This window comes from Salmo trutta, chromosome 24 (genome assembly GCF_901001165.1).
Source record: "Salmo trutta chromosome 24, fSalTru1.1, whole genome shotgun sequence".
Lineage (NCBI taxonomy): Eukaryota > Metazoa > Chordata > Actinopteri > Salmoniformes > Salmonidae > Salmo > Salmo trutta.
The window spans coordinates 35,866,308-35,888,177 of NC_042980.1; the positions used below are offsets into that span (position 1 = coordinate 35,866,308).

The following is a 21,870-nucleotide window of genomic DNA, read 5'->3' on the forward strand; positions in this document are numbered from 1 at the left end:
TAATTGTTTCCTGCTGTGGTTCTAACCCTATGGGAGGTGGTAATTGTTTCCTGCTGCGGTTCTAACCCTATGGGAGGTGGTAATTGTTTCCTCCTGCGGTTCTAACCCTATGGGAGGTGGTAATTGTTTCCTCCTGCGGTTCTAACCCTATGGGAGATGGTAATTGTTTCCTCCTGCGGTTCTAACCCTATGGGAGGTGGTAATTGTTTCCTGCTGTGGTTCTAACCCTATGGGAGGTGGTAATTGTTTCCTGCTGTGGTTCTAACCCTATGGGAGGTGGTAATTGTTTCCTGCTGCGGTTCTAACCCTATGGGAGGTGGTAATTGTTTCCTCCTGCGGTTCTAACCCTATGGGAGGTGGTAATTGTTTCCTGCTGGTTCTAACCCTATGGGAGGTAGTAATTGTTTCCTGCTGCGGTTCTAACCCTATGGGAGGTGGTAATTGTTTCCTGCTGGTTCTAACCCTATGGGAGGTGTTAATTGTTTCCTGCTGCGGTTCTAACCCTATGGGAGGTGGTAATTGCATAAGGGGTCTTGAATGAGTCATTCAAACTATGGCTTTTAGAAATAACTGATTTCTCTCTGGGATATCCACAGTCTATTTCAGACAAATGAACTGAACAATAGAGAGGAGTTCATTTTAGACACAAATAATCAGTTCTCTATGCGATAGAGGGGAGAGTTGGTTGCCTGGGAAATCCAGATAATAATCTGAACTATGATGTCAATTCTGTCCCCTTTCATTGAAGTGAAGACAGGGAGAGAGGCTGAATGTCATTTGTGATTGAGTTAGAAAAATAAAATGCCATCAATGCTCTGAAACCTGTGCCCTTTCCTTATCTAAAATTAATAATACTAACTTCCAGCCTGGCAATGCTTGAGCAAGATCTCAGTGGTAATCAGATATCACAGAGCACTCTGAAAAAACAGACAATCGATTTTACTCCTGTAATATCAAACTACTAAATGTTAGAACCAGATAATGTGATTGATTAATCCAGTTCTAATATCTAGGTGTTTTTTCAGCAGGCTAACACAGTTCTGTGGCATGCGGGAGAGCCAATGCAGAACCATGGACAGGCACAGATGCTTTGTGCCATGTCTACTCCTATAATATGTTTATACCCTGCTGGGTATAGGAGGATGTTCTGGGATGCTGGATCCTAAATGTTTTGAGATTGTGACCTAAAGTTTTTAGAATATTCCTATATTCGACCAGTTAAGGTATAAAATATGGACTTTGCAGCATATTAGACTATTTCACACCAAAGTATACTACAAAATAGACTGGTACACATGACTGTACTGGATATTCCAACACAGCCTAGTTGTGAAAATTGCACCTATTTTAGTGAGATACTAGTGTGCTCTCTCTGAAGTGGTGCACGGCATGAGACATCATCTGCTGCTTTTAGTCCGAGGTACCGAGCAATGATGAGGACCTTTGGAGATCTATTTATCAAGTATGAGGGGCTATTGTGCCTCCTTCAATCAGTGGATAACACTCTCCGTGGGGAAACCATTAGTGTGCTGTTATGGAGTGGATGAATGTCATTCGGTTCACGTGTTTTTATTTTACAGTTTCTAAGGAGTCGTGACTGAGAGCAATGAAGTGGCTAAACTGGTCACCCCCTAATGGTCACCTCTTCGCCCCAACCCCAAAAATGTCAAGCCACAATCACCAGCAACAAAACAAGACTCACTGTCACACTGCTCCCCTTTGAGTTGTACTGTTTTCAAATGTTTTCTCTAATCATGTAAGCAATACAAAACATTGCTTACATGAAATACAATTACAACATGTAAAAAAGGTTATCATCTGCAGTGTGACATTTACCAGCATCTGGGTAGACTCACTTTATCAGGCTCTTTGATAAGCTGTATAAGCCTGGCTACCCATCCACATCGCTACGGCCAAACTGAGGTTTCTTCTCCACGATTACTCTAGATTTGCCTCCCTCTCCTATGATTTCTAGAATAGGAACACATTCTGATTGTTCTGATTGGCCTCAGAAACCGATGTGTTGGGCCAGAGCCAGCCTACATGATGACTTTTGTCAACTTTGATACTCTGATTGGTCAGATTTGCTAGACATTATCCAATCATTTGTTTTATACAACACCCCTCATTTTGAAGTCACACAAACAACTTGCAAATTCAGACTGAACGTATGTAGCGGTCGATAGAGCAGCGGAATTAAATTCAGGATAAGTCGTCAGGAGCTGCCTGTGGACTACAATGCATGTGACGAGCCAGATGGTAGCATTTTATACCAACCTAAAACAGGGGGACAAGAGATACACGACCGTTCAAAAGTTTGGGGTCACTTAGAAATGTCCTTGTTTTGAAAGAAAAGCTAAAAAGAATTGTCCATTAAAATAACATCAAATTGATCAGAAATACAGAAATAAAGGCGTACAGAGGCCCATTATCAGCAACCATCACAGCAACCATCACTCCTGTGTTCCAATGGCATGATGAGTTATCTAATCCAAGTTTACATTTTGAAAGGCTAATTGATCATTAGAAAACCCTTTAGCAATTATGTTAACACAGCTGAAAACTGTTGTCCTGATTAAAGAAGCAATAAAACTCTCCTTCTTTAGACTAGTTGAGTATCTGGAGCAGCAGCATTTGTGGTTTCAATTACAGGCTCAAAATGGCCAGAAACAAATAACTTTATTTTGAAACTCATCAGTCTATTCTTGTTCTGAGAAATGAAGGATATTCCATGTGAGAAATTGCCAAGAAACTGAAGATCTCGTACAACGCTGTGTACTACTCCCTTCACAGAACAGCGCAAACTGGCTTTAACCAGAATAGAAAGAGGAGCGGGAGGCCCCGGTGCACAACTGAACAAGAGGACAAGTACATTAGAGTGTCTAGTTTGAGAAACAAACACCTCACAAGTCCTCAACTGGCAGCTTCATTAAATAGTACATGCAAAACACCAGTCTCAATGTCAACAGTGAAGAGGCCCCTGGGGATGCTGGCCTTCTAGACAGAGTTGCAAAGAAAAGCCATATCTCAGACTGGCCAATAAAAAGAAAAGATTAAGATGGGCAAAAGAACACAGACACTGGAAAGAGGAATTCTGCCTAGAAGGCCAGCATCCCGGAGTCGCCTCTTCACTGTTGATGTTGAGACTGGTGTTTTGCGTGTACTATTTAATGAAGCTGCCAGTTGAGGACTTGTGAGGCGTCTGTTTCTCATACTAGACCCTAATAATACGAGACACTGTAATAATCATACTACTACTGCTGCTACTAGTGATGAGGTAGAAATATGAAACTATGTACATATATTCCATTTTACATGTACATATATAAACATATATAAACTAACAGCTTAATTTCCTGAGAGCAAAGTTGTACCCTTGGAATGCTAACATCAACTGCTGATGTCAACTTTATCCTTGAATGCTGTGAATTCTGAACAAATATTCATGCAAAGTTGCAGGTGGACTCTTCAGGGTGTTGGATAATTCATGATGTAATTAATTATTACAGACCCTCCTTTGGCTATGAGTTGATTGTGGTGCTCAATAAATATCAAACAACCAGACAGAAGCAATAGAGATATTCCAATCCTTGGGAGGAACACTGGGGACTACCGAGGTTGGCATGCAGTATCTCCACTGATATGGGTTAGGGCAGCCTTCAGGTATGCGGGCCACACATAGATCTAATATACTCATTAGGGGATGATGATGTAAGGGTTGAAGTAAGTAGCTGCCCATTAAAAGCTTCATTTTGTCAGCACAGCCTGAGCATTGAACAGAGCTGGTTTAACAACAATAACTTTCTAATCAGGGAATAACAATAACTTTCTAATCAGGGAATAACATGAATCATCTAATTGAGAAGAACAAAGATTCATTAGGGAATGATGATGTAAGGATTGAAATAAGTAGCTGCCCATTAAAAGCTTCATTTTCTCAGCAGACCTCTTGAGAAATCAGCATATATGATTTGCACATTGTTGTCTACTGCTCATTTGATTTGATTTGATTTCCATAGGTGAATTATTATTCAGATCCTGTGTGTCTATAATTCAACGGTCCCCTTGTCTTTGTGGCATAGAGTGCAGTGTATTTCAACAAAAGACCGGTCACGGCAGGTAGCCTAGCAGTTAGCGCCTTGGGCCAGTAATCAAAAGGTCGCTGGTTTGAATATCCGATCCGAAAAGGTTAAATATCTGTCGTTTTGACGTCGAGCAAGGCACTTAACCTACATTTTCAATAGGGGTGCCGTACTACTATGACTGACCCTGTAAAACAACTCATTTCACTGCACCTATCTGGTGTATGTGACAATATAACCCATTTTTTGAGCTGTAATATCAGTCAGTGAATCACAGAAAAGAGTTAATTTCACTGTTATGTATACACATAACAGACTGGACACTGGACGTTTAGTGTTTATCATTTAATGAGAAACGTGAAAGGGGAAATTCGTGTGTGTGTCCATCACGAAAACGTCTTAGTCATTCCATGTGTGATGAATATTCAGTCAATTCCACCATTATCCCAGCTCAATTATTGGCCTCCTGGTGAGGATCTTGACAAAACCAATTTACAGTGGGCTGGGTTATTATCAGAGAATTAACACTTACCACAGGCTCAAAATAAACGAGGTCAATGTGATGTAGTTGAATTTTTGAGACAGTAGATAGAATGTTGTGTTTTTTTTAAATCACCGTTATTTGGGGTATTTTTTACCCAAGCAAATTACAGTTATACATGACAACGGTGTTTCTAATGGTCAGATAGACAGAACACAGGCTAAAGTCTGGATTGGGACTGAGTTAATGCAAAGGGAATGTGAAGGTGAATAAGGCGCACCAAACCTACGTCTATGCACCAAACAAACAACCCAGTAGTGTACATTGGTTGCGTGGTGGACCGGATCTTCTGAGTCCATCCATCCACTTGTCGCAACTCTTCCACCGAATAGGGCAGGGCGCGAGTGACGCACGCCGTCAGTGAGTTTATAACCCCCACACAGATGCCGACTCAATATACGATGAGGGTTGATGAGAGAACCCTACATATATATATATATATATGATAGTTTGACATTCTTTGCATCATTCAAATTCTTATATTTTTATGTAATTGTTACTGAGACCAAGGTCTCTTTTACAGATGAGCCCAGATATTTAAAGGTTTAGTTTCAGCTTTTTATGATGCTATTAGGCTATTTTTAATTGGTTTTGGGAACACAATAAGTTATGAGTCACAACATTTAATTTAACAGCAAGCCATCCCAAAGGTAACTTTATGAATATATTTTTTACAGACTTTCAAGAAAGAAGACACCAACTATGTCTTTGGAGGACTCGTTCATTTTAAACCCAGAGAACATGATTTTTAACGTATCGCAGGTGTCCAGTATCAACACAGAGGTTCAGACGCACTACATTTGGCTGCCCGGTATTGCTATCGCCACCGTCTACGGATTACTAATAATTATTGGATTTATTGGTAACGTCACGCTAATGAGGACGTTTATCACAGTTAAATCCATGCGGACGGTGCCCAACCTGTTCATGTCCAGCCTCGCGCTCGGGGACCTGCTGCTTCTAGTCACGTGCGCTCCGGTGGACGCCAGCCGGTACCTCGCGGACAAATGGCTCTTCGGCCGAGTGGGATGCAAACTCATCCCGTTCATCCAACTAACTTCCGTCGGCGTCTCCGTTTTCACACTCACTGCGCTCTCTGCAGATAGGTAAGGCTTTTATAATCAAATGTGTTGTTTTCTCAATCCCTCCGACGGGAAGTTAAATGAACTTTTTCAAGTAAAAGTAAAAACAAAAGAACAGCCTTCATTGAAGTTTTCCAACCATTCTTTGGCATTGTAATATGAACAGGCAGGTATGGTAGCACGAACAGGCAGGTCGTGTAATTAGGTGACACATTATTACAATGGCCTACACTTTCAGCCTGGTTGCAGATGTTGTTCACTGCAGACAAACTCACAGAAGAGAGAGTGAACTGGTGTAGATTAGCTCACATACTATAAAGAGGGATCTTGTTTATTCATGACATGTTCATTCTGTGTAGGCCTAATGTAATTCAAGTCCAATCTTTTATTTTGTCCTATTCATCAATTCACTCCTCAAAACTCTGTTATCCTAACATTTTCAATCAATAGAAAAAAAGAGATATGGCACCCCTTGTGGCATTTGTGGCGCCACTTTTAGAAATAATGGCAGAATTTGTCCTTAAATGGCCGCTTTTGGGTTTTAGTGAGAGTGTATAACTGGCACAGTGCTGAAGTCCCATGGACATTAAATCACTTGTCAGGACACACAGACACACCAAAAAAAGCCGTTTTCAACATGTTGATAATGGCTTTAGAATTGCCCTCATGATGCAAAGAAAACTGTTGCATTTGACAGTACACCAAGGGGCCGATTCCGACCCGAGTTAGGCGTGCATACATTTCCAGGGATGGGCACTCTCGAATGTCTAAATTATAGGCTACCCCGACCTTCTCTGTTTCCTATTTCTATCATGTTAAATATTAGCCACTATCAGTATCTACCATCAGTAGGCCTAATAACCACACATATTCAACTGCCAATTTACTGTTAGTTCCCTTCAGTTGGTATACCTTATCATTCCATTTCATTTCATTGTTTCGTTTACCTTCATTTGCTTCCTCTGTAAACGCCGTCAAGTCTGTGTGGTTGTTACTGAGGATGATTAGTAACAGTTGATAATATAAAGAAAAGACATGTAGGCTAATTAAATTGTTAGCGCTGACCAAGCGGTAACAGTTTGAACCTGACATATGGAGCAAAACTTGGCTGTGTTATCAAACAATTCCATGGTTAGTGCAGGAAATTATAAATACTTTCCTAAACCTAAATAATCTACATGGTCAGAGTATTTTAAAATCTACCAATTAGTGCTGAAACAGAGACAATAGGCATATATTTAGATTTTGTTCTTTCATTGTTCTTTCATTGATCCTTAATCCATTCTCTCTATATATATTGTAGTCTGTCGACAAAATTCTAACCATAAGTTTCACCGTATTTAAAGTGTGGCTTAAGATACTGTAAATATACTAACAACTATATTGAATGAAAAGTCCATGAGAAAATCTGTTGGCCAGCAAGTGGGAGGGTTTTCAGCATTTGAATGATATTTATTCAGAGCGCGCAAGGTAGCCACATCTGCAGAGCGCTTTACACAACTGAATACCAAATATTGAAAAGTGAATAGGAAAGGCGTGACTGCTCAGCAGGCTCCTGAGCTGTGCTCTATTCTGTTCTATTATTCTATCCCACTATGTTCTCAGCTCCTCTGTTCTTGCTGTGCAGAGTTCTTTGTCCATCAAAGTTCTTTCATCATTGGAACCTGGAGTTCAAAAAGTTCTTAGAAGGCTATTAGTCAGAGCTGAAAGAGAGAGTGAATGTTCCTTTAGTGAGGTGAAGACAGGCAGACTGGCCTATCTCAGTTAGTTAGCAACCAGAGAGCTGTCCACTCAGTCTTAATTTCTTACTGGCCCAGACTAGAGGTCGACCGATTATGATTTTTCAACGCCGATACCGATTATTGGAGGACCAAAAAAGCCGCTACCAATTAATCAGCCGATTTTATTTATTTATTTATTTGTAATAATGACAATTGCAACAATACTGAATGAACACTTATTTTAACTTAATATAATACAGCAATAAAATCAATTTAGCCTCAAATAAATAATGAAACATGTTCAATTTGGTTTAAATAATGCAAAACAAAGTGTTGGAGAAGAAAGTAAAAGTGCAATATGTGCCATGTAAGAAAGTTAATGTTTAAGTGCCTTGCTCAGAACATGAGAACATATGAAAGCTGGTGGTTCCTTTTAACATGAGTCTTCAATATTCCCAGGTAAGAAGTTTTAGGTTGTAGTTATTATAGGAATTATAGGACTATTACTCTCTATACGATTTGTATTTCATATACCTTTGACTATTGGATGTTCTTATAGGCACTTTAGTATTGCCAGTGTAACAGTATAGCTTCCGTCCCTCTCCTCGCTCCTACCTGGGCTTGAACCAGGAACACATCGACAACAGCCATCCTCGAAGCAGCGTTACCCATGTAGAGGAAGGGGAACAACCACTCCAAGTCTCAGAGCGAGTGACGTTTGAAACGCTATTAGCGCGCACCCCGCTAACTAGCTAGCCATTTCACATCGGTTACACCAGCCTAATCTTGGGAGTTGACAGGCTTGAAGTCATAAACAGCGCAATGCATTGCGAAGGGCTGCTGGCAAAATGCACGAAAGTGCTGTTTTGAATGAATGCATACGAGCCTGCTGCTGCCTACCATCGCTCAGTCAGACTGCTCTATCAAATCATAGACTTAATTATAACTTACTAACACACATAAATATGAGCCTTAGGTCATTAATATGGTCGAATCCGGAAACTATCAAAACAAAACGTTTTTCCTGTCAGTGAAATACGGAACCGTTACGTATTTTATCTAACGGGTGACATCCCTAAGTCAAAATATTACTGTTACATTGCCAAACCTTCAATGTTATGTCATAATTACATAAAATTCTGTCAAATTAGTTCGCAACGAGCCAGGCGGCCCAAACTGTTGCATATGAACGCTAGAGATTTGACACAATTTCATGTTAGCAGGCAATATTAAGTAAATATGCAGGTTTAAAAATAAAAATAAAAATATATACTTGTGTATTGATTTTAAAGAAAGGCATTGATGTTAATGGTTAGGTACATTGGTGCAACGACAGTGCTTTCGCAAATGCGCTTGTTAAATCAACACCCGTTTGGCGAAGTAGGCTATGATTCAATGATAAATTAACAGGCACCGCATCGATTATATGCAACGCAGGACACGTTAGATAAACTAGTAATATCATCAACCATGTGTAGTTAACGAGTGATTATGTTAAGATTGATCGTTTTTTATAAGATAAGTTTAATGCTAGCTAGCAACTTACCTTGGCTTCTTGCTGCCCTCACATAACAGGTTGTCACTCCTCGTGGAGTGCAATGTAAGGCAGGTGGTCAGAGCGTTGGACTAGTAACCGGAAGGTTGAAAAAACGAATCCCCGAATCCCCCCTGAACAAGGCAGTTAACCCCTGTTCCTAGGTCGTCATTGAAAATAAGAATGTGTTCTTAACTGACTTGTCAAGTTAAATAAAGGTGTACATTTAAAAAAAAAAAAATAGGCAAATCGGTGGCCAAAAATACAGATTACCGATTGTTATGAAAACTTGAAATCGGCCCTAATTAATCGGCCATTTCGATTAATCGGTCGACCTCTAGCCCAGACGACCCACTCAATACCATACACATTCAAACTGATGCATTAACACCCTACCTGTCACTGCAGTTCTCTGCCCTACGCATGCTTTTAAAACAGCAGAATTTAAGGAAAATATCAATAATGTAACCAATCTAGGCAAATAAATAGGGATTACTTTTACATTCCTCACACGTCACCTGTTATTACAGGTGAATATATACAGTACCAGTCAAAGTTTGGACACACCTCAAAGGTTTGTCTTTATTTTTACTATGTTCTACATTGTAGAATAAAAGTGAAGATATCAAAACTATGAAATAACACATATGGAATCATGTAGTAACCTAAAAAGTGTTAAACAAATCAAAATAAATTTTATATTTCAGATTCTTCAAAGTAGCCACCCTTTGCCTTGATGACAGCTTTGCACATTCTTGGCATTCTCTCAACCAGCTTCATGAGGTAGTCACCTGGAATGCATTTCAATGAACAGGGTTGGCCTTGATAAAAGTTAATTTGTGGAATTTCTTTCCTTCTTAATTCATTTGAGCCAATCAGTTGTGTTGTGACAAGGTAGGGGTGGTATATAGAATAAGTCCATATTATGGCAAGAATAGCTCATATAAGCAAAGAGAAACAACAGTCCATCATTACTTTAAGACATTACAATTCGTAAAATTTGAAGAACTTTGAAAGTTTCTTCAAGTGCAGTCGCAAAAACCGTCAAGTGCGATGATGAAACTGGCTCTCATGAGGACCACCACAGGAAAGGAAGACCTAGAGTTACCTCTGCTGCAGAGGATAAATTCATTAGAGTTACCAGCCTCAGAAATTGCAGCCCAAATAAATGCTTCACAGAGTTCAAGTAATAGACACATCTCAACATCAACTGTTCAGAGGAGACTGTGTGAATCAGGCCTTCATGGTTGAATAGCTGCAAAGAAACCACTACTAAAGGACACCAATAAGAAGAAGAGACTTGCTTGGGCCAAGAAACACGAGCAATATACATTAGACCAGGGGAAATCTGTCCTTAGGTGTGCTGCATCAGATGACCTGGCCTCCACAATCACCCGACCTCAACCCAATTGAGATGGTTTGGGATAAGTTGGACCGCAGAGTGAAGGAAAAGCAGCCAACAAGTGCTCAGCATATGTGGGAACTCCTTCAAGACTGTTGGAAAAGCATTCCAGGTGAAGCTGGTTGAGAAAATGTCAAGAGTGTGCAAAGCTGTCATCAAGGCAAAGGGTGACTACTTTGAAGAATCTAAAATATATTTTATTTCTTTAACACTTTTTTGGTTACTATATGATTCCAAATGTTATTTCATAGATTTGATGTGTTCTCTACTATTCTACAATGTATAAAATAGTAAAAATAAAGAAAATGAGTAGGTGTGTCCAAACTTTTGACTTGTACCGTATATATATTTTTGTTGTATTAACAAAGTTTTTTGTAATTATTTGCGGAACTTTGATGCCATATAAGCAATGGATTTTGATTCAGGAAATCCACGTTTTATTATGAGAGTTGTTCTTTTTCATACATTAATTACCAAATGCCTTTATAGCACTCGTTGATAGTCCTGAAGTACCCTTATGTATATTGCATCCATATTCTCTTATTACAGATATGATCAAACTCAATTAGCCAACACCAGCTGCTTTTCATTGAATTCTCTGGTTCTTTTAATCCAGAGCAATGTGAGACAATTGTTTCTTTAATGATAAAGGATCTGGGGGGAGGGTGGGCTTTAAGCTAGAAACAAGAGGCAGGCTGGGGAGTACCGGCGACCGAAGGAGGAACTGGAGGCAGCAAAGGCAGAACGACGGAGGTATGAGGCATTATATCCTCCATTCCATTTCATGAGGAGAGGAGGCAGCCCCAGAATTTATTTTGGGGGGGGCACATGGGGAGTTGGGGTAAGTCAGGCAATAGACCTGAACCAACTCCTCATGCTTATTATGGGGAGCGTTTGGCATGGAGAGCACCGTGCTATGCGGAATTGCGCACGGTCTTGCCCATCCGCACGCACAGTGCGGTGCGGTCGATACCAGCCTCCCGCAAGTGCCGTGCTAGAGTGGGCATCCAGCCAGGGAGAAGTGCGCCGGCACAGCACATCTGGCCACCAGTGCGTCTCCTAGGCCCAGGTTACCCTGCGCCTGCTCTACGCACGGCAGCCATCATTCCTCAGCACAGCCCAGTTCGCCCTGTGCCAGCACTCCGCCTGTGCCGGGCTACAGTAACAACTCAGCCAGGACGGGTTGTGCAGGCCGTGCGCTCCAGACCTCCAGTGTGTCTTCAAGACCCAGTGTATCCTGTTCCTGCTCCTCGCACTAGCCCTGTGGTGCGTGTTACTGTTCTGGCGCCTCCAAAGCCAACCCCACACATCAGGCCTCTAGTGTGCCTGCCCAGTCCAGTATGTCCTGTTCCTGCTCCTCGCACTAGCCCTGAGGTGTGTGTCAATAGTCTGGCGCCTCCAAAGCCAGCCCCACGCATCAGGCTTCTAGTGCTCTTGCCCAGTCCAGTACGTCCTGTTCCTGCTCCTCGCACTAGCCCTGAGGTGCGTGTCAATAGTCTGGCGCCTCCAAAGCCAGCCCCACGCATCAGGCTTCTAGTGCTCTTGCCCAGTCCAGTACGTCCTGTTCCTGCTCCTCGCACTAGCCCTGAGGTGCGTGTCAATAGTCTGGCGCCTCCTAAGCCAGCCCCACGCATCAGGCCTTCAGTGCGCAGTCCCCGTCCAGAGCTTCCGGCGACAGTTCCCCGTCCAGAGCTTCCGGCGACAGTTCCCCGTCCAGAGCTTCTGGCGACAGTTCCCCGTCCAGTGCTTCCGGCGACGTCCTACAGTCCGGGAACCGACAGAGACGTCCTACAGTCCGGAACCAACAGAGACGGCCCACAGTCCGGAACCGACAGAGACGGCCCACAGTCCGGAACCGACAGAGACGGCCCACAGTCCGGAACCGACAGAGACGGCCCACAGTCTGGAACCGACAGAGACGGCCCACAGTCCGGAACCGGCAGAGACGGCCCACAGTCCGTAGCCTGCAGAGACGGCCCACAGTCCGGAGCCTGCAGAGACGGCCCACAGTCCGGAGCCTGCAGAGACGCACCTCAGCCCGAGGTCTCCAGCGACGCACCTCAGCCCGAGGTCTCCAGCGACGCACCTCAGCCCGAGGTCTCCAGCGACGCACCTCAGCCCGAGGTCTCCAGCGACGCACCTCAGCCCAGAGCCTTCAGCAGTGGTCTACAGCCCTGAGCCTTCAGCGGGGGTGAGCAGGTTAGAATAGGGACTAAGGCCGGAGCCAGAGCCACCTCCGTAGTTGGAGGATGTGGGGGGGGGTGTAGCACGGGAGCCGTCGTTGACGGTGGCCACCCTCCCTTCCCTCCCTTTAAGTTTGGGGTTTATTTTTGTGGGGTTTTTGTTTTGAGGTGCATTCAGGGTCTGCACCTTTGGGGGGGGGGGGGGGGGGGGGGGTACTGTCACGTCCTGACCAGTAAAAGGGGTTATTTGTTATTGTAGTTTGGTCAGGGCGTGGCAGGGGGTGTTTGTTTGGTGTGTTTCAGGGTTTTTGATTTATGTTCTATATTTTCTATTTCTATGTTTATTCTCGTTTTCTATTTCTATGTTGTGTTTTTCAATGACCTCCAATTAGAGAGAGCTGGTTGTCGTTGTCTCTAATTGGAGGCCATATTTAAGTGTGTTCGTTTTTCACTTGTGTTTGCGGGTGGTTGTTTCCGGTATAGTCTGTGCACCTTACTGGACTGTTTTCATCGTTTGTTTTGTTTAAGTGTTTTTCTTTAATAAATTAAAAGAAGATGATCAATATACCCGCTGCATTTTGGTCCACTCCTTACGACGCCCGTGACAGACGCGACTCTGATGCACATGGGAATGAATATCTTTGGTTTGTCTCTATGATATTCAGAAGCTAAGCTACGATCTTCTAAAGTCAAGAAGTCAACGAAATTGGACTTTTCTTGGGAAGTAATCTTATACAATGTGTGGCTCTGTCGCTATCAATTGATCTCTTCACTTTCTGTAAAAGAGAAAGTATAATTACCATAATAAAACATATTTGCTAACGGAGTAACATTTGGGGAAATCGGGTCTAGACTTTATTTTCCTTATCCATTATTATAATTATTAAATAGCCTATCTATTTTCAAATGTGAAAAAGGGGCCTTGGGGAAAAACCCCTGTGCTAAATGACTGGTAAATGTAATCAAATTAGATTTCTGCTTGTCCCAGGTACAAGGCCATTGTCAAACCCATGGACATCCAGACGTCCACAGCTAAGATCTGCTTCCGAGCAGCAGCCATATGGCTCTTCTCCATGACCCTGGCCGTTCCTGAGGTGGTCTTCTCCGACCTTCACACCTTCAACATCGGCCAGACCAACGACACCTTTGTGACATGCGCTCCCTACCCCCACGCCGGGGAACTGCACCCTAAGATCCACTCCATGGCCTTCTTCCTCATCTTCTACATCATCCCCCTCCTCATCATCTCTGTGTACTACTGCTTCATCGCACGCAGCCTGATCCAGAGCGCCTCAGACATGCCCGTGGAGGCACACTTACACATCAAAAAACAGGTGTGTGAATGTGTGTCTGGACACTGGACATTTAGGTGTTTATCATTTAATGAGACATGGGAAATAGTCAAATGGGAAAATAAGAAATGTGTGTATGCGTTTGTGTGTGTGTCCTTCTGAATACTCCAATTGAATGATGCTTTCTTTACCATCCCCACAGATTGAGTCCAGGAAGCGTCTGGCTAAGACAGTCCTGGTTTTTGTGGGTTTGTTCGCTGTGTGCTGGCTCCCCAGTCATGTGATCTACCTGTACCGCTCCTACCACTACGGCCAGGTGGACACGTCCCTGGGACACTTCATCGCCAGCGTGTGTGCCCGCATCCTGGCCTTTACCAACTCCTGTGTCAACCCTTTTGCCCTCTACCTGCTCAGCAACAGCTTCCAGAAGCAGTTCAACAAGCAGCTCCACTGCCGCCGTCATCCACCAATCAACTGTAATGCTCAGAGCACGGGGCGGAGCAACACGCGACTGACCTCGGTCAAGAGCAACAATCAGTCTCTGGCTAACTTCAGCCTCGTCAACGAGGCTCATGTTAGTCAGGAAGGCTGTGTGTAGTGACTGTGCTAAAGATGATGCTTTAGACTTGTAGAAGTGACATTCCAAGACTGACATACTGCTACCCAATGAAATCACAGAGTAATTTATGGCTGTAACCCATATACTGTAGTGGGCCTGTGTTCTAACTCCAAGTGTTGCTATTGTAGCACCATTCATTCATTCTAATTCTATGGTTGATATGCAGAGCTTCAGTATATGCATCCCATGATCCATGATTGATACAAAGTGTTTTATTTTAAGCAGGGGTGGAAAGAGTACTGAAATATCCTACTCAAGTAGAAGTACTGTTACTTTAAGTACACTTTACTCATGAAGAAGTACATTTACTGGTGTAAAAAAACTCCTCAAGTAAAAGTAAAAAGTAGCTCATTTAAAAAGTACTCAGAAAAAGTAATTGAGTTAAAAAAAAATATTACAAGTAGTTAAAGTACTCGTACAAGTCCTCGAAAAAGCTACTCAATTACAGTAACGGGAGTAGTTGTAATTAGTTACTTTACACCTTTGATTTTAAGTTTAGAATTTATCATCTTAACAGATACTGCTATGTATGCAAACCAATGTGTCTCAGTCCTCTGGAGATGCAGTTCTGTTCTGGTTTCTCATTAGAACTGTATTGATCCATTAGAGAAGTTCTTAGAGAAGATGACAACCCAACCAGGTGTGAATAAGATGACAACCCAACCAGGTGTGAATAAGATGACAACCCAACCAGGTGTGAATAAGATGACAACCCAACCTGGTGTGAATAAGATGACAACCCAACCAGGTGTGAATAAGATGACAACCCAACCTGGTGTGAATAAGATGACAACCCAACCTGGTGTGAATAAGATGACAACCCAACCTGGTGTGAATAAGATGACAACCCAACCTGGTGTGAATAAGATGACAACCCAACCAGGTGTGAATAAGATGACAACCCAACCAGGTGTGAATAAGATGACAACCCAACCAGGTGTGAATAAGATGACAACCCAACCTGGTGTGAATAAGATGACAACCCAACCAGGTGTGAATAAGATGACAACCCAACCAGGTGTGAATAAGATGACAACCCAACCAGGTGTGAATAAGATGACAACCCAACCAGGTGTGAATAAGATGACAACCCAACCTGGTGTGAATAAGATGACAACCCAACCAGGTGTGAATAAGATGACAACCCAACCAGGTGTGAATAAGATGACAACCCAACCTGGTGTGAATAAGATGACAACCCAACCAGGTGTGAATAAGATGACAACCCAACCAGGTGTGAATAAGATGACAACCCAACCTGGTGTGAATAAGATGACAACCCAACCAGGTGTGAATAAGATGACAACCCAACCAGGTGTGAATAAGATGACAACCCAACCAGGTGTGAATAAGATGACAACCCAACCAGGTGTGAATAAGATGACAACCCAACCTGGTGTGAATAAGATGACAACCCAACCTGGTGTGAATAAGATGACAACCCAACCAGGTGTGAATAAGATGACAACCCAACCTGGTGTGAATAAGATGACAACCCAAACAGGTGTGAATAAGATGACAACCCAACCAGGTGTGAATAAGATGACAACCCAACCAGGTGTGAATAAGATGACAACCCAAACAGGTGTGAATAAGATGACAACCCAACCTGGTGTGAATAAGATGACAACCCAACCAGGTGTGAATAAGATGACAACCCAACCTGTCATCAACCAGGTGTGAATAAGATGACAACCCAACCTGGTGTGAATAAGATGACAACCCAACCAGGTGTGAATAAGATGACAACCCAACCAGGTGTGAATAAGATGACAACCCAACCAGGTGTGAATAAGATGACAACCCAACCTGGTGTGAATAAGATGACAACCCAACCAGGTGTGAATAAGATGACAACCCAACCAGGTGTGAATAAGATGACAACCCAACCTGGTGTGAATAAGATGACAACCCAACCAGGTGTGAATAAGATGACAACCCAACCAGGTGTGAATAAGATGACAACCCAACCAGGTGTGAATAAGATGACAACCCAACCTGTCATCAACCTGGTGTGAATAAGATGACAACCCAACCAGGTGTGAATAAGATGCCGAGGACAAGGTTATGAAGAGAGGTACTGGAGCTGCCGTTGTGTACACGTGCCTAAATGACAGTTCTGTAGGGATATCTCCAGCTGACTAAAACACCAACAACCTCAGTGCTTTGAAAGATACATATTAGATTGTTGTTTATATGAGTGTTTGAATTCTGTAGCCTACACTGAAAGATCAACTTCCTTAACAACAGCTGCCCAGGAGTAGTCAGTCCTGCATCAAAGGCTTGGAAACGTTCTATCTACAAACTCATAGACATCTCAACTCATAAACATCTCAGCATTGGTTGAAGATATATAAATATCTGTATACAGTTCATTGTACGGATCAGACTACAGTACAGTGCATTCGGAAAGTATTCAGACCCCTTGACTTTTTCCACATTTTGTTACGTTACAGCCTTATTCTAAAATTGATTAATTCAATTTTTCCATCATCAATCTACATACAATACCCCATAATGACAAAGCAAAAACAGGTTTTTGGAATTTTTTGCAAATGTAATAAAAATAAAGAAATACCATATTTACATAAGTATTCAGACCCTTTGCTATGAGACTCAAAATTGAGCTCAGGTGCATCCTGTTTCCATTGATCATCCTTGAGATGTTTCTACAACTTGATTGGAGTCCACTTGTGGTAAATTCAATTGATTGGACATGATTTGGAGAGACACACACCTGTCTATATAAGGTCCCACAGTTGACATTGCAAAAACCAAGCCATGAGGTCGAAGGAATTGTCCCAAGAGCTCAGAGACAGGATTGGGTCTAGGCACAGATCTGGGAAGGTTACCAAAAATGTCTACAGCATTGAAGGTCCCCAAGACCACAGTGGCGTCCATCATTCTTAAATGGAAGAAGTTTGGAACCACCAAGACTCTTCTTAGAGCTGGCCGCCTGGCCAAACTGAGTAATTGGGGGAGAAGGCCTTGGTCAGGGATGTGATGGTCCCGAGTTCCTCTGTGGAGATGGGAGAACCTTCCTGAAGGACAACCATCTCTGCCGCACACCACCAATCAGGCCTTTATGGTAGAGTGGCCAGGTGGAAGCCACTCCTCAGTAAAAGGCACATGACAGCCTGCTTGGTTTGCCTAAAGGGACCTAAAGGACTCGCAGACCATGAGAAAAAAGATTCGCTGGTCTGATGAAACCATGATTGAACTCTTTGGCCTTAATGCCAAGCGTCACATCTGGAGGAAACCTGGCACCATCAATACGGTGAAGCATGTTGGTGGCAGCATCATGCTGTGGGGATGTTTTTCAACGGCAGGGACTGGGAGACTAGTCAGGATTGAGGGAAAGATGAACGGAGCAAAGTACACAGAGATCCTTGATGAAAACCAGCTCCAGAGTGCTCAGGCTGGGGCGAAGGTTCACCTTCCAACAGGACAACGACCCTAAGCACACAGCCAAGATAAAGCAGGAGTGGCATTGGGACAAGTCTCTGAATGTCCTTTAGTGGCCCAGCCAGAGCCTGGACTTGATCTCGATCGATCATCTCTGGAGAGACCTGAAAGTAGCTGTGCAGCGATGCTCCCCATCCAACCTGACAGAGCTTGAGAGGATCTGCAGAGAACAATGGGAGAAACTCCCCAAATACAGGTGTGCCAAGCTTGTAGCGTCATACCCAAGAAGAATCGAGGCTGTAATCGCTGCCAAAGGCGCTTCAACAAAGTACTGAGTAAAGGGTCTGAATACTTATGTGAAGGTGATATTTCAGTTTTCATTTGTAATACATTTGCAGCAATTTCTAAAAACCTGTTTTTGCTTTGTCATTATGGGGTATTTTGTGTAGATTGATGAGAATATATTTTTTTAAATCAACTTTAGAGTAAGTTTGTAACATAACACAATGTGGAAAAGGTCAAGGGGTCTGAATACTTTCTGAATGCTCTGTATATCTGATTGTTTGGATCAGATGAAAATTGAGTTATGTCCAAGAGTAGTTCGATGTTGTCCAAAGTGATACTTGTGTTTCTCAATGTTTGATAAATATAAAAAGTAATTCTCTCTGGGTGAATTGAATATTTTGTTGTTGTTTGAGCATGTTCTGGTGTCTCTGTAAAAGCACAGCTTGGCACGCCATCATGTTATTTGATCTACATTTATTTGTAGAACAAGCTTATGTTGTCTTGTTTACAGTGCCAAAGTTTTTATTGTGTTAAAAATTAGTGCCAATATATTTTTAGCAGTACATTTGTTATATTTTTTATGTAGGCTACATTATGATGTTTAGTGTTGATTAAATGGTTGAAAAATGATGGTGTGTGGCATTTCGATGTTGCTGTCCTGTACTTTTCATCAACACATTCCCCAACATCCGGGCTGTTCACCCTGCTAACATCTAGAAGGCAGAGACAGTACAGGTGCATCAAAGCTGGGACAGAGGGACTGAAAAACAGCTTAGCCGGCCTCTGCTCAGTACTCTGCCTGAACCTTAGACACGGTCACTAAACAGCTACCATCCGGCACTCAACCCTGCACCTTAGACACAGCTGCCCTATGTACAGTACATAGTCATGGAACACTGGTCACTTTAATAATGTTTACATACTGTTTTACCCACTTCATATGTATATACTGTATTCTACACACCTTTTCAATGAACATAATGTCTATACGCACCATTCTCATACATGCAGTATATATTTACTGTATATTCCGGACTCTGGTCTGGAAGCTAAATTCCTGTAATTCTATCTACACTGAACAAAAATATAAACGCAACATGTAAAGTGTTGGTTCCATGTTTTATGAGCTGAAATAGAAAATCCCAGAAATGTTCCATACGCACAAAAAGCTTATTTCTCTCAAATGTTGTGCACAAATCTGTTCATATTCCTGTTAGTGAGCATTTCTCCTTTGCCAAGATAATCCATCCACCTGACATATGTGGCATATATAGAAGCTGATTTAACAGCATGATCATTACACAGGTGCACCTTGTGATGGGGACAATAAAAGGCCACTTAAAAATGTGCAGTTTTGTCACACAATACAATGCCTCAGATGTTTTGAGGGAGCGTGCAATTGGCATGCTGACTGCAGGAATATCAGCCAAGCTGTTGCCAGAGAACTGAATGTTAATTTCTCTACCATAAGCCGCCTCCAACTTCGTTTGAGAGAATTTGGTCGTACATCCAACCGGCCTCAGACCATGTATAACCACGCCAGCCCTGGACCTCCACATCCGGCTTCTTCACCTGCAGGATCAACTGAGACCAGCCACCCAGACGGCTGATGAAACTGAAGAGTATTTCTGTCTGTAATAAAGCCCTTTTGTGGGGGAAAAATCATTCTGATTGGCTGGGCCTGGCTCCCCAGTGGGTGTGCCTATGTCCTCCCAAGCCCACCCATGGCTGTGCCCCTGCCCAGTCATGTGAAATCCCTAGATTACGACCTAATTCATTTATTTTAATTGACTGAGTTCCTTATATGACCTGTAACTCAGTCAAATCTTTGAAGTTGTTGCTTGTTAGGTTTATATTTTTGTCCAGTATATTTTGCCATGAGGTTTTGCACTGTGTATTTACATACTTTGTTCTGGACATAGCTCGTTCTATCATTTCTACTATTGTACATTGCCTCGTAGTTACACTGTTTATACACACCGCATATTAATTTATATACTGGGTTCTTGACATAGCTCACTCTAATATAGCTACTGCTGTACATATCATTCTTAGTATATATTGTGTAAATTAATCTGGTGTAGATACATATAGATTGCATTTAGATTACTGTTACATTGCTATTTGGGTTAATTGGATTCGTTCAGACATTTTAACATGTTCATTATTATTATTTTAAATATTTCTGTACCTGTTTAACATTTTACTGCATTGTTAGTAACTAGTAACATAAACATTTCGCTGCACCCGTTATAACATCTGCTTAACTATGTATGCGACCAATAAACTTTGATTGGATTTTGATAGCATGTCCCTCCAGGGAACATGCAGTATTCAACATTCTAACCACTTGCTTTATTCAGCTTTTTTAAAATGTTTATTTCACCTTTATTTAACCAGGTAGGCCAGTTGAGAACAAGTTCTCATTTACAGCTGCGACCTGGTCAAGATAAAGCAAAGCAGTGCGACAAAACAACACAGAGTTACACATAAACAAACGTACAGTAAATAACACATTAGAAATATCAATGTACCGTGTGTGCAAATGTAGAAGAGTGGGGAGGTAGGCAATAAATTGGCCCTAGAGGCGAAAATAATTATAATTTAGCATTAACACTGGCGTGATAGATGTGCAGATGATGTGCAAGTAGAGATACTGGGGTGCAAAAGAGCAAGAGGGTCAATAATAATATGGGGATGAGGTAGTTGGGTGTGCTATTTACAGATTGGCTGTGTACAGGTACAGTGATCGGTAAGCTGGTCAGACAGCTGATGCTTAAAGTGCTGGACGTCCTCACTTAGGACTGGACTAGAATAATAAATTGAACAAGGAGCTACTGAAACATGGTTACAAGCTCAGAACCCAATATATTCGAAATCACTAAAGGCCAATCAAGGAAGCTCTTATTTAATTTACATCACTTACCTTAGATGGCTGTGTAGACACCAGCAATCACACACAGTTGTTCTGGTGTCCATGAGAGCTTGGACACGCATTTCCTATTATCGTTTTGCAGTGATTGTTTCATTAAAAGCTTTATGTTCTTTAGTGTTGTGTTTTGACTTTTCATTCAGCTTAACCTTGTCTTTAAGGCTGGACACAGCCCTATTTAGGACTATTCATTTGCTATTCACACTTTTTTCAGTTCTTTTTCTCTCAATCCTAAGGTCGTCATATAGAATGTCAAGATGGTGCGAAGTCATTCAACACTTTGATTCTGGAAATCGATTGAACCAGCTCTGTTCTGTTTTCATTCACAACTCTGAGAACATTGCACAAAACACTATCAGGCAAATCAATACCTCATGTAGATCAGCGTTTCCCAAACTCGGTCCTGGGGCCCCCCTGGGTACACATTTTTGTTTTCCCCTAGCACTACACAGCTGATTCAAATAACCAAAGATTGATGAGTTGGTTACTTGAATCAGCCGTGTAGTGATAGGGCAAAAACAAAAACCCGTACCCAGCGGGGGCCCCAGGACCGAGTTTGGGAAACACTGACGTAGATTAGCTCTATAGACCTACCGTTTATACTATATAGGGTGACATGTAGGTAAGCCATATTTATTTGGTCAGCTCTTCCAAGGCAGTTGGACATGTTCAATTCTTGATGTCCTGTGTAAACCCTCCTGTGTAGTGACTCAGACACAAGTGTTAAGTTGTTGAAAATCTATTTAGTCAATGTAACACTTGCTGGAGTCCCACTGAGCTGCCTGACCAATA

At 42.3% G+C, this 21,870-nt stretch overlaps 2 protein-coding genes across 3 annotated transcripts; both read left to right on the forward strand.

Annotated features, from left to right (window-relative positions):
• Positions 1 to 5,325: 5,325 nt before the first annotated feature.
• On the forward strand, positions 5,326 to 14,920 carry LOC115160546 (gastrin-releasing peptide receptor-like). Its single transcript, XM_029710711.1, has 3 exons — positions 5,326 to 5,729; positions 13,534 to 13,879; positions 14,040 to 14,920. Exons 1-3 carry the CDS (start codon positions 5,326 to 5,328, stop codon positions 14,433 to 14,435), a joined length of 1,146 nt encoding a protein of 381 aa, XP_029566571.1. The 3' UTR covers positions 14,436 to 14,920.
• Positions 14,921 to 14,956: 36 nt separating this feature from the next.
• Positions 14,957 to 16,897, forward strand: LOC115161208 (collagen alpha-2(IV) chain-like). Of its 2 annotated transcripts, none has more exons than XM_029711996.1 (2): positions 14,957 to 16,430; positions 16,496 to 16,897. In XM_029711996.1, exon 1 carries the CDS (start codon positions 15,081 to 15,083, stop codon positions 16,137 to 16,139), a length of 1,059 nt encoding a protein of 352 aa, XP_029567856.1. In that variant the 5' UTR covers positions 14,957 to 15,080; the 3' UTR covers positions 16,140 to 16,430; positions 16,496 to 16,897. The 2 variants fall into 2 exon arrangements, with proteins under 2 accessions (XP_029567856.1, XP_029567857.1); XM_029711997.1 differs by having other exon boundaries at positions 14,957 to 15,258; positions 16,134 to 16,897.
• The last annotated feature ends 4,973 nt before the right edge of the window (positions 16,898 to 21,870 follow it).